The 16,672-nt window shown below is 43.2% G+C and overlaps 2 protein-coding genes across 4 annotated transcripts in view; one reads left to right on the forward strand and one right to left on the reverse strand.

Moving 5' to 3' along the window:
- The window catches only part of MOGAT1 (monoacylglycerol O-acyltransferase 1), a 28,681-nt gene extending 19,199 nt beyond the window's left edge, over positions 1 to 9,482 (reverse strand). The window contains exon 1 of one of the 2 annotated variants that reach the window (XM_075031867.1): positions 9,452 to 9,482. In XM_075031867.1, coding sequence (XP_074887968.1) covers positions 9,452 to 9,458 — 7 coding nt within the window. In that variant the 5' untranslated portion in view covers positions 9,459 to 9,482. Of the gene's footprint in view, positions 1 to 7,232; positions 7,381 to 9,451 lie in introns of those variants that run through there. The other variant, XM_075031866.1, reaches the window with a different exon arrangement.
- Positions 8,500 to 16,672, forward strand: part of FARSB (phenylalanyl-tRNA synthetase subunit beta) — a 42,035-nt gene continuing 33,862 nt past the window's right edge. Inside the window, exons 1-7 of one of the 2 annotated variants that reach the window (XM_075031865.1) lie at positions 8,500 to 8,614; positions 9,829 to 9,884; positions 11,073 to 11,227; positions 11,763 to 11,835; positions 12,326 to 12,441; positions 12,890 to 13,040; positions 14,282 to 14,390. In XM_075031865.1, coding sequence (XP_074887966.1) covers positions 8,557 to 8,614; positions 9,829 to 9,884; positions 11,073 to 11,227; positions 11,763 to 11,835; positions 12,326 to 12,441; positions 12,890 to 13,040; positions 14,282 to 14,390 — 718 coding nt within the window. In that variant the 5' untranslated portion in view covers positions 8,500 to 8,556. The remainder of the gene's footprint in view (positions 8,615 to 9,828; positions 9,885 to 11,072; positions 11,228 to 11,762; positions 11,836 to 12,325; positions 12,442 to 12,889; positions 13,041 to 14,281; positions 14,391 to 16,672) is intronic. The other variant, XM_075031864.1, reaches the window with a different exon arrangement.

Below are 16,672 nucleotides of genomic sequence, written 5' to 3' on the forward strand. Positions count from 1 at the left end.
TAATCACCTGTTGCAAGAAATCGACGAAAAATATATATAATGTTAGCTAGCAGCACAGGCAGCCATCCTGCCCAATTATGTTTGAATACCTGATGCTTTACTCAATAAATAGGCTCTGAATTTGCAGCTCTAGGCACCAAATTCATAAAATAGTTAAATACCACAGAGATAGGAAGTAGGAAAACAGCACACTGGGTGAGGAAATACAGGTGATCCCAGCAACTGGAAGCTCCAAATGCATTTGCAGTTACTAAGGAGTCAGAAATGTTTGAATAATATCTGTTGTGAGGGCCACCAAATCTAAGACTCTCCACTAGAAGAAAAGCCTCCCATTACCCTCAGAGCAGTCACAGATCATGTCTGGCCAGTGCAGCGTATCCTAGGTGGCCAGGGTGCTTGTCTCAATCCAGCCAGCACTACAGGTGTATGTGTATACCATAAAGCCATGTACCCCACAAAGCCATGCAAACCAGTTTGCACTGAGACCTCCAGACTGCTCAGCAATTCAGGTCTGAACTATGAGCCAGTTCCTGCTGTTTCCCACATGCTCTTAGAAAAGCTTTCTCTAAGCATGTTGTGCTGCTATGTCTTAAATGAGCTGGAGACTTTGAGAGTTCAGCAATTTGAGCCTCATCCCACAAAGGACATGATAATCAGAACATCTTTATCACACTGGCTTTCTAGTGAATACACAGGTAGAAATGCTATTTTTAATATTTATACTTCTCTGGGCTTTATGAGTGCATGTGCATAACAATACACAAAGCAAGCTGAAAAGCTCATTTCTTACATCTGTTGCCGCAGGGGGGAAAAAAAGAAAGATGGCATATTCAACAACCACAGCGATGTACCTACAACAGAAGAGTCCTTTCCTCACCTGTAGTCTTCAGAGCAGCAATGCCTCTGAGCTGGGTGCCTGAGGAACAGAACATTGGAGGCAACACACAAGGAGAATTGCACAGCAATGTTTTCATCCCTAATGAACATTTGCTCCTCTCTATTATCCCTCAAGGTACCACTGATAAGTGGATTTTGGCATTAAAAAAATTATTTTCCCCTGCTTGGTGGATTCTTTCATTAGAATAAAAGAAAAAAATTAAAAATCAGCCTTAATTTCTGGAAATGCTTTCTAAATTATTTATAACTGGTAAAGAAAGGGATAGAAATTTAAATGAAATATAACACATACAGCAAATGGACTCCAAGTGTCCCACCAAAGGAACACCTGAGACAACAGGCAACACCTGAGAGGAGGCAACCTGCCAAGGCAACAGTAAGCAAGTTCATGCCTCTGCAGAGTATTGCTCTGCACCTTTTATGTAGAAAGTCTCTTTTTAAAAAATGGAGTCATAATGTTAGAACTATCCTGTTTAGACCCTACTAGTCTGTGCTATTCTGTCAATATACAGATTTCCACCAGAAGCACAGGAACTTACTGCCACTTCTCACCCATGGCAGATATGGACTCCCCAGCAAAGAATAAGCTAGGAATTTATTTAAACTAACTGGAAAACTGTTGAAGCCCACAGGAATTTGGTAGCCATCTTCAGGACTGAGGTGGTAAGGAGGTCAGCATTTGTTGAATACATATCAGTCTCCTGTAGAGGAGGTCCTATGTCAGTTTATTGGTCACAACTGGGAGCCCCAGTCACAAGGATATTTGAGCATTCCTATCAAGGGAGCTGTATTTCAACACTACTACAATAACAAATACAAACCCTCAGATGCCAAGGTTTGGAGGCTGGTTTAAAGGCTTGTTTACTCTGGAATTTGGTTCCGGTTCCCAAGCAAGCAGACCTTCCATTGGCAAATACTGATAAACTAGAGATACGGGGCATTAGGCTCTACTGACTTGTAGATAGGGTGGTCTGGATGCAGTAAATCCCCAAGTTACTAATTACCAAATCCTGAGACAGCATACCAAATTTAGGCTACATATTTCCTGTTTCTTTTATTTCTCCTTAGGCATCCACGACCAGTTACGCTCACATACAGGCTGCCAAGCCAGGGCCTCTGGCCTGACACAGCACAGCCATTTTTCTCTTCTTATTCTTGAGAGATACAAACAAATATACACGGAGACATGGTTAAATTCCCTCCCCAAGATGTACGTAACAGAGGTAGCATTCCTAGAAAAACTAGTCAGTCAAGCATCTGTAAGTACCCTGTTATTCTCTGTGATCACACATCAGTCCCTGCCCATGGGCCAGCAATAAGCTTCATGGATAAATGAATACAGACTGACAAAAACAAGTAGCAATCCCAGCCAGCTTGCTAGGAAGAGCTCATAGAGCTTAGCTGAGTTTTCTTAGGTATCAAAAGAATGTTTTTGAAAAATGGCTTTGAGGAAGAATGAGACAATTTTAGTTAGCCAGCTACAGCTGATGAATTAAATCAGCACCAGATAACAAAACATTATGACATATTTGGGGAAAAGGTTATTTTTTGCTTTAGCACATTACACTGACACCTGCTTTCTCAACACTTCTTGAGTCACTTATTACTCCGGCAGCAATATCTCACTCTGTGGCGAATGTTTCATCATTTCTATTATTTTGGGGAAGCCAGATCCACAACTCAAAACTGTCTCCAGCCAAGTTCAATTAACAGAGTGCTTCACCCTACATGCTACATGCACAGGAGTTTAATCACCAGAGAACAGGATGTACTTTAATACACACCAATGTCTTTAGCATATTATTTTGTGGCTTCACGCACATTAAAGTATACCTTTTATTATGTACTGATTTTGTATTATTAAGTATTTTGCAAATAAACACAGGGGTGCACGCACAACAGTCCCTTCCTAGGTCCCCAGTAAGGAGAAGACCAGCACGCCACTGCTGGACCTAGAAAGTGAACCATAGAAGATGCATCATTCTCCCTTACCACCACCCCGCCTCAAAACAAAATCCTGGTATCCTTTTCATAGGGTTAAACTCTCTTTCATTTCCATCTCTCACTGTCTGCACCAAGACACCATCACTCCATCCAAGTTACCTAGTTCTGCATTTGATTTTGTACATGCTCAAATTCCACTGTCCCTTTTCACATCAAATGCACAGAAGCTGGCAGGGGAGAAGCTCACCAACTCACCATCTAGTTTTATTTTCTCCAAAATGCTGTCCTTTGATTTGCACAGATTAGAGAGGAAGAAAAACAAAAGGCTAAAGCACCTGCAAAGCAGCACTTAAACTGAATCTCATTGATTTTTCCTTGTTTAAATTGTTTTGGCTTAAAATGAGCCCTTTGATCTACCTCCTGCCTAGGTACTGATCACCTCCCAATACAAACTGAACTGCACTCACAGATGTGCAGTACCGAGGCATGCAGCTCACCCCTGCAGCATGCTTATATACCAAGGGTAAACCGCTGCTCAATTACTGTGCGAGAAACAGAAAACCTACACTGGTTTCTAACAGGGGGATATCAGACATACTACTAACTGCAGCAAAATTAATTCAAAGTTCTTAAGACAACAAAGATTTCATGCTAAACACCAGTGACACCTGTTGCATTCATTGACAGTCCCAATTTCTTTTGGGTATATGTACCATAAAACCTACAGTACAAAAACCGGAGTGATGTAACCTCTTTGCTCTTGCCTCCAGTCGGTCTAGCAGCACTTACAAGCTTGGAGATTACCTTTCTCCAGGTGACTTTCTGCCTGGGGTTGGCCTGGACAAGGGCACAGAGAAATCACAAGCAGGTTATCAGTACACGGCTTCATGGGCAGACACAATATGGGTGCTGCACAAGCCTGGAACAGGGCCAGACCTGCCCCCAGACTGTCAGCCCCGGCCAAGCCGCTGAACCTCTAATAACAGTCATTACAGGCATAAAACTACATCTACCAATATTTTCTGTTTCAGCTTTTTTTCTGAAGTAGGTACTCTGAAATTGCAAAACTTCATATATTCGCTGTTTCAGCAGCAAAATGCTAATGACTTGAAATTATGCTTCAGCCTAAAGCTGTTTTGGATTTCTGCTTAATATGGCAAGAAACAGCATCATTTTAGCATTTCCTGTTTTTCAGTTTTCATAGCTTTATTCTTCTAGACTCCAGCCCAACACCACTCTTCTTTTAAAAGAAGGAAGCCTATTTAAAACACTTGCCTTTTTCATGGGACTTTACCTAAACTATTTTAGCCTGCTGCACTTAGAGCACATGAGATGGGAAACCATACAGCAGTTTCAGCTGGCACATGGTGGGAAACTGTTAAATGGGCATCTCTCTTGTCTAATCCAGAAGCTCTTAGATACGGATCACAGTGTTTCAGAACTTATTTTTGCTTCTGCTGTCACACCCCTGGATAACTAGCAGAAGAACCACTGCTACAACGAAAACTTGGCTTTTCTGCTTGAGGGCAAACTTTGGCAGCTTGCAGAACAGAGCAGGGAAGCACAGGAACTTACACCCAGAATTTTAAAGAGGTTCCTTTTGTATGTAATGAAATTCTGTGCACATCTGTACAGCTTTTTTTGAGGCAGAGACATGTTTATTCTGCCTACCCTCTACAGAAAAAGCAATGTATCTGAGTGCAGACCTAGCCCATGCCAGCATGCTGTGCAAAGAAGCAGAACCTTCTTGTTTGCACCGTGCTACTGCAGCTATTTTTTCAGTATTCGTTGACCGATTCGTTTTTTCTACAAGTGGCAGTGAGATTCACAGTCTACAACAACTATTGCATATTATATGTATTTCAGGGCAACTTGTGAGTAACCTCTAGTCACGCAAGCAAGAGGGCATTTTCAATCATGAATTCCACGGTCTCAGAAAACCACACCGCAATATGACAAAGCAACCCTGGAGAGCAAGGGGCAAAGACCACCACAATGTCCTTTTTACATTAAATTCAGCTACTCTTAAGGATCTCAGCCAGGAAGATAAAACCAATGCTTAATTTTCAGTCTTCTATCCAAGTCACATTATGGATTCTAAGTTGTAATAGACTCACGTTTCCCCTTACTGCTTACTCAGTGTGCCAAATCATGTTTTCATGTGTCACTTCCCAGATTTAAAGGATATCATTACCCAATTCAGCTTTTGTCTTTCAGGGCACTGCTTTTTAGAATTATCTTACTTTATCTGTTAGTCCTATTGGTCCATTTTATTAAGCTATGGCATCTCACCATATACCTAGATGGGCAACTTTAGGAACTGAGCCAGTACCCTATTTATTCACTGCTATAAACAGAATCCCTATATCTATAATAATGAAACATTAGTTATCATATGGTGTTATCTGTTCATGTTTTCACTTGCAGATATTTTTACCTAAGAAAGACTGAATCTACAGAAGATCTTGCTTGGTATAAACTAGTTCCAGCCATATACCAACTCCCAAACAACACCTACACCTCCAGCCTATCCTGTGATGAACTGACAACAATATTTCACTTGCACTGGGGCATGCCCTGCATAATTTCGAAGTGTCACTTCAGAGCTCAAGAGCTTACAAACAAACGATGTTTCCATACTTTGCTCAGCAGACCAAAAAAAGGCTGAAAAATCCAAACATAATGGCAATCCAGAATGTCAGAAACCAATCCATTTTTAACTACTTCAAGTCATTTAGGATTCAGCCATCTGAATTTTCCTGGCGTTAAGTGAAACTTTTTGGCCAGATCACTCCGACTGTCCTATGACTGAAAGGGTACGCCTACAAAATGACAAGGTCACCTTGGATAGCTCTAAAGATAAACATCCCCATGAAAGCACAAGCAGATGATTATTATTAGAATCAATTTGTCCACGAAAATTCAAGCACTCTTGCAAACAGATTTTTTTCATGATCATGTACACTCACTATATTCAACGTAACCAGCCATAAGACCAGTTCCTTGTTGATTTTCCTTGACATTTATTCCCAGGCAGTGCCAGCTGCAGAAGACAGCTGCCTACTTCTCCCACTGAACTCCAACAAGAGTGGATTTTCTGCAGCCCAATCACTTCTAGTAAGCACAGAAGGATGTGATTTTCTGCAGCAGCATTGTTACCAACCAGGCTAGGATAAAAAAATTGTTTCCTTCCATTGCCACTGAACTTCTACTGCATTATCATTAGACTGGAATAATGGCACATGCCAAGACCTAACTCAATAACAGAAAATTAAAAGCACAGGCTATTTACAACATAGCCACAAACATGAACTGTTTATAGTCCAACCACATATAATTTGGAGGTAACAAAACAGCCAAGTGCTAGGGATAAATCTGTGAAGGTGCTTCACACTCTCCATGCTTCCCCCACATACCCAAATCTTTCAGGTGTGGGCTAACAACCTAAAAAATTGTCTGAAAGACATCAGACCACCATCTGAATGGTACTGTATTTGCAAGATATACAAGAAATGCACACATTCCTTTCCTCCTTGTAAGTCCTAAAGCATAGATGATTGTAAAGCATTCCAACGTTCCCAGTAATGCACAGGTAGTCAGTTGCTCTATACCTCAGAACAGTTTTGTTCCATTCTGTTCAATAATCGCTTCCATTGATCTGGTCCCAGAGAGTTAAGGCTTAGCTTACCTTATCCAGTGACTCATTTTATCAAGTTCAACATAACCACCCATGAGAATAAGATTTGCTGCTGTGAACAGGTGTTTAGTGATAGGAGTCTATTAAGAAATTAGGAAAATTCACTACAGAGGAATAATCAGAGGAAAAAGCTTACCAAGTAAAATTGTTAAGAACACTTTCTTAAAGCACGTGAAGACACCTTTCATAAACGTAAGGAAGTGGCTGCATTTAAGCCAGTTCACTGTCAATCCTTATTAATTTTCGTCACCTAGTTAAATGAGAATTTTATTGAACTGCAGCATATAAAGTTACTTTACAAAATCGATACTGAAAACAGCATTACTCATGTACCAGCCTTTATGCTCACATTCAGTAAAAAGTTGTTAGTTGTCAGAAACCTACCGGGCATCTCAACGAGAATACGCAGTCACTAGCTTTTTAAGATCGTATTTGAAAAAGAACCCATAGAAAGAAATAGATCCCCCAAAAGAGAAAAAGCCATCCAGAGCTTCCAGGGAAGAGAAAGCCCAAGCCCAGAAGTGTGCTGCTCTCGCCCGCCCAGGCACAGCCAGGGAGCCGCTCGCCACCTGGGCACCTTTCCTCCCACGTGGAGTGACATAGACCGATGCCCACGGGTGACGCTCGTTAAGGAAAAAGCCGATTCTTTCCCTTTTCTCTCTGGGGCAAGGGCAGGAAGGAGGAAGGCTGTTACCCAGCAGGAGGAAGGAGAAGATCCACTGCAGCACGGCGATTGTCTGGATCCTCCTCTTTAGGGGGATGTTGATGGGGGCAAACTCGACCTTCATGCTGACGGCGGGAGAGCAGCGCGGAGAAGCACACCCCCGCCGGCTCCAGCCCCAGCCCCAGCCCGCCGCACCTGCCCGCCGCCGCACCGCTCTGCCGCCGGCAGCGGCGGCCCCGGCTTGCGGCGCAGGGACGCGCCCCCGCCCGCCGCCGGCGCTGCCCACGGCCCCGGGCCCCTGGCGCGGCCCCGGCAGGCGGGGACGGGGAGGCGGCCGCCCCGGCGCAGCCCGCCCCGGCCGCAGGAAACCAGATCCCGAAGCAGGAGCGGGCCGAGCGCCGGCGAGGACGGCGGCCAGGCGAGCGCCGCTACCCGCCCTCGCCCGCCCTTGTCACAGAAACGTCCGAGGCCCCGGCCCCGGCGCCGCGCCTGCCCCCCGCTCAAATAAACGACACCGGGCAACGGGGGCGGAGGCGCCCGCGGCTTTATTAGTCCGAGCCGCGAGCCCGAGGAGCCAGGTTGCGCGAGGGGAGCCCTCCTCAGGCGGAACCGCCCGCGCTACGCGGAGCGTTGGCGCGTTTTTCTCCTCAGCGCGGCCAACGCCGCTCCCGCCTCACTCCCAGCGCACCTCCGCGCTTAAAGCTCTTACAATTAAGGAGTTTATGGACGCTGACCAAGAACTTAAGGCTCCTGTAGTATTTGGGTTTAACGCTCTCGTTTCTAATTAATCCAGCACGTGCACAACCTCCTCCCACCCCCGGCGCTTAACCCGGGGCGTCAGTGACAGGCATCGACCAAAAAAAAAAAAAAAAAAAAAATCCAGCATGAAAAATCCCACCCCAAAACTTGCAAAAGCGCTGTCCCGGTCGCGCCCACGCCCCGCTCGGGACAGCGGGAACGCCGCAGCTCGCCGTCCAGCGCGGGCTGGTCCCGCCGCGGCCGGGCGACCCCTCTCGCCGCTTGCGCCGGCCGCCTCACGCCAGAGGACGCCGCTGACGGGCGCGGCGGCTCCCGGCCAGCAGGGCTGATGCGACCGCCGTAGCTGCCCGCCGCGCTGCCGGCGCTCGGCGCGCTGCCCGCCTCCTCCCTGGGCGCAGGAGTCCGGCCGACCCGCTCCGAGGGCGCCCGGCCGGGCTGCCTCCGCGCCGTCGCGCCGGGGAGCGAGGGGGGCGGCGGGCGCGGGCCAGAGGAAGGGCGGGCGGCCTTCAGGCAGCGCGGCGGAAGGCGCGGCGCCGGGCGGGGGGGGCCTGGCGGGCCGTCGCGCAGGCGCGGGGCGGGGGAGCCGGGTGCCGCCATGCCGACCGTCAGCGTGAAGCGGGACCTGCTCTTCCAGGCGCTGGGCAGGACTTACAGTGAGTGGCGCGGGCGGGCCGGGGGCTGCGCGGGGCCGCGGCTCGCCTCACGCCGCCTCCCGGGCGGCCGGCCGGGGCGGCCCGTGCCCGCGGGGCGGCGGGCGGCGGCCGAGGCTGAGGCGGCGCGGTGCGGCCGCCCGCAGCGCATCCTGGCTGAAGCGTCCCGGGGATCCTCCGGTTGTGCTCCAGGAGGCGTCCGCCGCCCTGCCGGGCGGCTCCCTCCGGTCACCGCGGCCGCTGGGCTGCGATCGGCCGCGGCGCCTTCCGCCGGCTGCCCGCCCCGGGCAAACCCCTGACGGGCGGCGGAGATGGGGCAGCTCATCCGTCCACCGGCAGCACCCCTTTGCTCCTTGCTTATCCCGTGCCCACGGAGCTGAGCCAGCCCTCGGGGAAAGCCCGGGCTTCAGAGCGGCAGGGGTGGCCGCATCAGGGGTGGTCCCCGGCCGCCGGCTCTTCGCAAGCCCACGGCGTGCCAGACAAAGCCGTGTATTCTCCCTGGACCCTTCAGCCTTTTTGCCCGGGAAATCAGAACCATGCCTTTCCAAATCGCGGTTTCCCGATTCCAATCGTGGTTGGAGTTTCCCTGCCTATTTTAGGAACCGGTTAAATCAAAAAGGAGAGGGAGGAGGTCGGAGCAGGCAAAGCAAACACTTAATACCGTGTTTTCACTCAGTCCTTCTTCCCTGGCTCCTTAGAAATGTGGCTGAAGAACTGTTTGTTTGGCTGAAGGGGCGCTTGGGGACATGCAGCAGTTTATCTAGCCCACACTGCTGTTCGTAAGCTCTTAAGACCCATGGGTGCAAATCTCAATTTTCAGATCAGGGTTGTATTACTCACATGTCATAACGCAGTTGATGCAAACTCTGTATGACAAGCTGACTGATTAAAAACCATAGCTGTTGGCAGAAGCTGTCCAGTTACTCCCTCCTGTTTTCATTATCTGTTCAGGCCAGAGTGACTCTGACAAACTTGGCAGAGGAGCTGATAGCAAAGCTAGGCTCCGAGGCTCAGAAGCCCTCGCTGTGACTGTGAGAATAACATGTCAATAAACACAATCTGTACTGAAGAAACTGCTACTGAGATGCAAATATAAGAAAATTCTTTAAATTACTTTTACCCTTTTTTTTAAAAATAGCATTTGTTATCTTGTTTGAAAACATTCAAAACAAACCCAGGTCTGCTTATTAACTAAAATTCACCTTCTTTCTTCACAGCTGATGAAGAATTTAATGACCTTTGCTTTGAGTTTGGTTTGGAGCTTGATGAAATTGTAAGTAACATTTTTATTTGTTACTTTTTCAGTAGATGTAGTGTACTGACAGCATTTATATTTGGTAAGCGTTTGTACTGCATTATTTCCAGCATATTCCCTGGTACAGTGTTGGCCGATGCCCTTTATCATGTAACAAGGAAATGTTTAGGCAAGGTTTGAAGGATACCATGCCCCAGGTATCCTCAAAAAACAGCGTGGACAAGACTTGAAGGTCCCCTTGACCTGTACAATCTTTCAGCAGTACTGCAGCAGGCTTTTCATCCTGAAACATCCTCATGTATCTCCGTACCACAGGGCAGAACACGTAACACATACCTTTAGCTTCTCGTTATAAAATAATTTTGTAATAGACTGTATTAACACAGGTGGTTTGAATCTGAAAAAAACCCCAGACATACAAAAATTACCGTCTTGGAAGTAAGAGACCCCAAGATGGCATATTCCTATACTTCTCAGAGGTCAGCAGTCTGTGCTACTTGATCTTCAGTCTCTCACGCCATTTTATTTAGCAGCTTATGCTAAATACGGCTACAGACCATGTATTGAACATACTTTACAAGATCTGTTTGGCTTTGTTTTGTATGCATTCTTCTGTGCAATATCCACAAAAATATATTTGTCCTGGACATTGTTACCTAAGTTGTAACTAGTTTATATTTAAAGTTTCAGTTTAGATTCTGTACTTGTGAAAATTTGCTAGCCCTGTTAACTGTATCCATGTAAATCTTGTTCAAGTAGGCCTGTTTCGGTTTTGCTTTTTAATTTGAATTAATTGATCTTTTAATGATGTTTATCAAAAGACATCTGAACATCATATGTTATGCTTCATTTCAGAACAGACTTGATAAGACAAGTCATTCGCCAATCTATTGCCAAAACTAAGGTCTCCTTTCTCTACTGGGATCTGCTAGCCTGGCGACTCTTGCTGCTGTCGTCTCTTTTTTCAGAATTCAAATTCTAACAGTGAATTTTTCTTTTGGTATACTGCATTATAATCTCTGAATCTGAGAAAGGTTTAGATTTTATGTTATTTCTGGTATTTAGTGTGTCCGTTTGCTGTATAAATCCAAATTACACCGTTAGATTTTTAATTAATACAATTTTTCCTATTATATTATCTCACTATCATACTCCTGTCAATGCTAAGATATTTCAGGTTAAAAACACATTTTTGCTTAATTTCAGACATCTGAGAAAGACATTATAAGTAAAGAAAAAGGCGAAGAAAAGGCAAAGGGTGCATCTGATACTGTTCTCTATAAAATTGATGTTCCTGCCAACCGTTATGACCTTCTTTGCCTTGAAGGGTTGGTCCGAGGACTGCAGGTCTTCAAAGAAAGGTAATGCAAAGTTGTGAGATTTTTTTGTTGTTGTTTGTTTAAATATGAGTCCATTTCTGGTCAATAAACAAACTTGCCACTTGCTTGGGTTTTGAGTACGATCTTATGTGTAGACCAGATTTGTCAGATGTTCCTTTGGAGTGGATCTGTTGTATATTTTTAAAAGGCTAGACTAGAATGTTACTGGGGTTTGGATCTGTTCTAAAGATTTTTCAGCTGCTGTTCCATTTGAGACACCCTCTGTAAAGAACTCCTGCAGAGGAACTTCCTTGTGATCCTCTGTAATAAATACCAAAACAAATAATTTATTTCACTTTTCTGCTATGAGTTTATCTTCTTGAGTCCTTCCTTTCTAGTTCAGTAACCTGTTTACCATCCCATAGAAAACAAGTTTTAAACAGTTAGCTAATTTACATGCCAAGAAATGTTACTAAGAAAGTTTTCTATATGTGATTTTTGCCACATTTCTAAAGTTTCTTGCATTTGGGGAACTTTCTTTCTTTCAATTACAGACTTATTTCTGGTTTTATTCTAGGATAAATCTCCCTAGGTACGAAAAGATAATACCAGCTCAGGGTGAAGGTCAGAGGCTGATTATCACTGAAGAGGTAAAAGTGTTTACTGCACCTTTGCAAATTTATTGAGAGTTTCTGAACCAGCAAGATAGGTATCAGTACCAATTTTATAAGAACAGTGAGACTGGAAATCTTATTTGCAGAACAAGAGCTAAAGAAATTGAAATATCTCTACTCATTGTGATTTATTTTTAGGGAAGGGGATGAGCAGGAACAATACACAAATTATTTTGGGTGAATCTAGTAGCAGATCAAATCAAAGTTTCAGATGCTCACATTGCATTGACCTTCTGGGCCATTACACAGTATATTGGAAACCTCCTTGTCTCTACCAGACCTGGAGTGGGTTTGTTTGGGGGTTTTTTTTTCCCCTTTGAGATTCTGATGTCTTCCCATGAATTTTCCTTTTGAATACTACTTTACAAAAGAGGATTTTATGAAAAAAAGTGCACATTTAATCAGTTTTAGTTTTGTATATTCTGTGTACTTGAAATTTACAATGTGTTGCTGTTGTAAATTGCAGACTGTCCAAGTCCGTCCTCATGCTGTAGCTGCAGTCCTTCGTAATATAAATTTTACCAAGGAACGTTATGATAGTTTCATTGACCTCCAAGAAAAACTACACCAAAATATTTGCAGGTTAGTGCTAAAATTTAAAGCAGTGTATAGTGTCTACATATATGATTTTATCACATGTTAAGACTGCATATCCCTATTGCAGAGAGACATTATATTTATATTTATGCTAAGGAAAAATCTTTTGTAGCAGCTCTCAATCCTTCTCATTTCCTTGCCTGTTTCTGCCTATTCTTAATATTTTTCAACATAAATAGCTGTTAGAGCTCCTACAACATTTGAGAAAGAAGCGTTTCACAACAGGCCCATTAGATTTGCCTTTGACTGTTGCATTGTTAACATTTGTTAAAATGTTATTTGTGAAAATAGTTTTGAGGCTTCTAAAAATTGCCCTTCTACTTTTTCAGTAAGTTCTATGAATGCATAGGTGTATAAAGCATCATGATATACTATCTCAAAAGAACTCCAAGTATTACTAGTAAAATCATTATTTTGCCTTCTTTCTTTCTAGGAGAAGAGCATTAGTAGCAATAGGTACCCATGACTTGGACACCATCTCTGGTCCATTTACTTTTACAGCCAAAGCACCTTCTGAAATTAAATTCAAGCCCTTGAATCAATCCCAGGAGTACACAGCTTCACAAATTATGGATCTGTATAGGGTAAGTGGGACTCTTCAAGCTTGTTGCATTAAATGCAGGAAAATAAATTTCCAAGGGTTAACATCTCTCATATCCTTGTTATTAAGAGTTGTTCTTACAAATAAAACACAGTTATCTTCTGTAGCTGCAGCCAGTGAACATTCCACATTTTGCTTATTCATGAGAAATGCATGGTAATATTTTATTGCCCATGAAAGATACATCATGGTGTTTTGTGGCTAAGCACAACTCTTAGAATAGTGGGTTTGATATGAACCCTTTGATTTATCAACAGGAAGACTGCTTTTCATGATGTTTTTAATAATACTGTAAAAGGCTTTTATATTTATCTATCTACACTGGTAAGATACTCAGTGTACAAAGCTGAGAAAATCTTGGGGTAAATAATATCAGATTTGTTAATGTTACTTTAGTTTGGCCAAATTTCTTGGGGAAGATATTGAATTATTTACCCAACTACATGTTAGGCAAGTGTAGCTGTGTAAAAGGCTCAGCTTAAGTCTGACACTGCTCTTGGCCCAGCATCCTGATGAAACCAGGTAAATGTTAGGAAAAGATTCTATCAGGTCTAATTTTACAATGTTTATATGAGCCACTTTAAATGTCAGCATTTGAAAACGATGCTATTATCACCAGCATTACAATATACAGCCTTGCTGGAGCACAGATACCGGTCATAGAGATAAATAAATTCTTAAAGATCTCTGACTAAAGATGAGTAAGAGAGCTAGGAAACAAGTGATATCAGAGAGACTAAAAGTAAATGATGTTTTTGGTACAGCATATACCTATGTCATTGGAACAGATACACATTTTGAATCAAGTTTAAGCATAAATGTGTCAGTATTCAGCAATTTATAATTAAAAGTATTGTAGTGCTAATTTTTATCACTTCTAAGGAAAGTTCCTATAAACTAAGGATGTGTGCCCGTGGGTTTGGCTATGAAAGGTCTGCTGTGATGAACAAGAGCATTATTTGGACAGCATGGCCTATGCATCTTTGAGAGAATCCTTAAAGAAATAATTTTTAACACTTCTGAAGAAAGCCAAAAATCCAGTTCTCTCATTTCAAAGTTTTCTTGCTTCTGAGAGCAAACAGCTTTTGCTAGTGAAGTACCTAGCTCTAAGCCCAATCCTTCCCCCTTTCAAAATTCTCGTTAATGTCTCAGCAAAGGATTATGGCACTATGGAAGTTCACTAGTGAGCTGATGTGAAATGTAGGTTGTGCTTTGTTTCTCCAGACTGACAGCCACCTTCGGCACTATTTACACCTAATTGAAAACAAGCCACTTTATCCTGTCATTTATGACAGCAACGGTGTTGTTCTGTCCATGCCACCAATCATCAATGGTAAGATTACTTATGACTAGTTTATACTGTCGCTGCTATTTTGTGTGTTAGTCAGATTGTCTAACAGAAACATTGATGTGTAATAAGGATTATTCTGTTTTCTTAAAATTGTTTCACTTATAATTTTATAGTCTTCTTCCCTTCTTTCAGCTTAAATGCAGCCAAATTTTTTGCTACTTCCCTAGGCTGCTAGTGTTCCTCTTTTCTTATCCTCACCAAGAGGATGTAAAAGTCCCACTGCAAACCTCTGCATTTAGCTTTTCATACCCTTCTAGAACTCAAGAAAAGTTCTTTGTGTCAGGAACCTTCGTTAGGAAAGCATTTTGTTTGCATACATAAATATTGTTCATCAGACATTTAGCTAAAATAAGCATGTAAGAAATTATTTGGTAAACTGGTAACTGCTGTCAGATAACAGTCTGCTTTGTACTCAATTTTATGTGGTCACAGTAGGGAACTTTTCACCTAGGTCTTAAGCCCAGTGTATTTAACAGCAGTGTGAACCAGTTCTTTTGGATCCTTTTGCCATCACACAAGTGATTCCAGAAGACTTTAATGGTTTAAGAAGAATAAATTGGTCTAGACTTTTTTGCGTTGTTTCTAACATGGGTTTCCTCTGAATGCAAAAGAAACTATGGGTGACTTTTGAGAACCATGTTTACTGAAGCCAATTAATGACATGGCAAGAATTACTTCTTTAACAAAGATATTTCAGTATACCTATATATTTAGGTCAAGAATCAGTAACTTTCCCTACACTGACCAATAAAATTTGCAGGGTAATCTCTTTGGATGTATTTTTCCTAATTGACCTTATCCGTATCTTAGACAGCTAATCCAGATCTTAAAAGGCAGCTCAAACTCTGTGGCAGGGACTGCTAAGAACAACTGTTCTAAATTGAAGGTGGTGTCAACCACTGTGTCTGATTCTTCTTTGTTAGGCTTACTCCAACTTTGGAGTGTTCCATGTATAAACATTGCATATTGTTTACATTTTATCTATTTAAAAGGTTGAGCTATATTTAATACCTGTCTCTATTATAAAAAACAGTATTTGAGAGAAGTTTCCGGGGTAAAGGTACTTTTTAAACAGATAATGAAATGTAAACATCTGTATTGGTTTTTTTTGGATTATCTACAAGCACTTAAGTGAAAGGTTATATTTGCTCTGAAGTGAGTCCAGAAATGCTGAATACATTCCTTCTGCAAAGAGGTACAGCACAGCATCAAAGGGAAGGGCATACAACATCCCTCAGTCTTAAGACCTTTCAGTCTAGCTGTGACCTAGTTTCTCAGGTAGGAAACTAAAACACAGAATCTGAATTACTTGCTCAGGGTCAAACAAAGGAAGCGAGAATGCCCATTTGTATCCAAGTGTGTGGTTCCCTTTGCCTCCTGTGGGGTGCCTCTGCATTAGTTAATGGTGCAGTGAAAGGCGAGAGGGACAAAGAGGTTGGATTTGGCACATTCCCATACAATTCTAGGACTGTGTATGTCTGTGCTGCACAGTTATCAGCAATGAAATTCATTCAAGGTATGCACTGCACATCTATACCTAACAGGCAATACGAGGCAGATTTCTGTACAGCTGCTCTAGATTGCTTGTGGCTTACTAACAGAACCCCACTTTTGTAGGGAACCAGCTACTGGGGTACTTTGCATCCAGTTTGCAAGAGAGACACTTCAGGTGATACCCCTAAGTGTATGTTCTACTTTGCTTCTTCCAGATGAGAAACAGGTTTGAGTGCATCAGTGACCTGCTTGAGTGCACACTTCATGACTCCCAGTACAGACACAAAGCAAGTTCATGCCTAGATGGAACCCATACTAGGACCTGAGTCACTAATATAGACAAACTCATAGTGTATCAGCAGATGGTGTCAAGATATCTCGCTTATTCACAGAAGTAGCTATGGATATTCATCGGTCTAAATCACTTTTTAAAAACCATTTTATACATTCCTGTCCAAGGATGCTTTCTTAGGCACATCACACATCAAATCCAAATGTCTTACTAAAGCCAGGAGAGAAGATGCTCTGGAAGTGCAGAACCACTTCGCAACCAGCAGATGGCCACTATTCTGCTAGTTTGCTTCTTCAGCTGGATACTGAGATACCTGTAGATTTGTGTCTTTCCATGTAAAGCATAACCTGGTCAGTGAGCCTGGTCTGTCTTTTTCCTCTTTTTGATTCATATATTTAAAAATAATAAGAGCTGCTATTCTGGTAAGAATTGTGAATGTTGATGCAGTAGACAGTGGCTTTTTAAGCTGCAGAAGATG

The sequence above is a fragment of the Buteo buteo genome, chromosome 7 (genome assembly GCF_964188355.1).
Source record: "Buteo buteo chromosome 7, bButBut1.hap1.1, whole genome shotgun sequence".
In the NCBI taxonomy this organism is placed as follows: domain Eukaryota; kingdom Metazoa; phylum Chordata; class Aves; order Accipitriformes; family Accipitridae; genus Buteo; species Buteo buteo.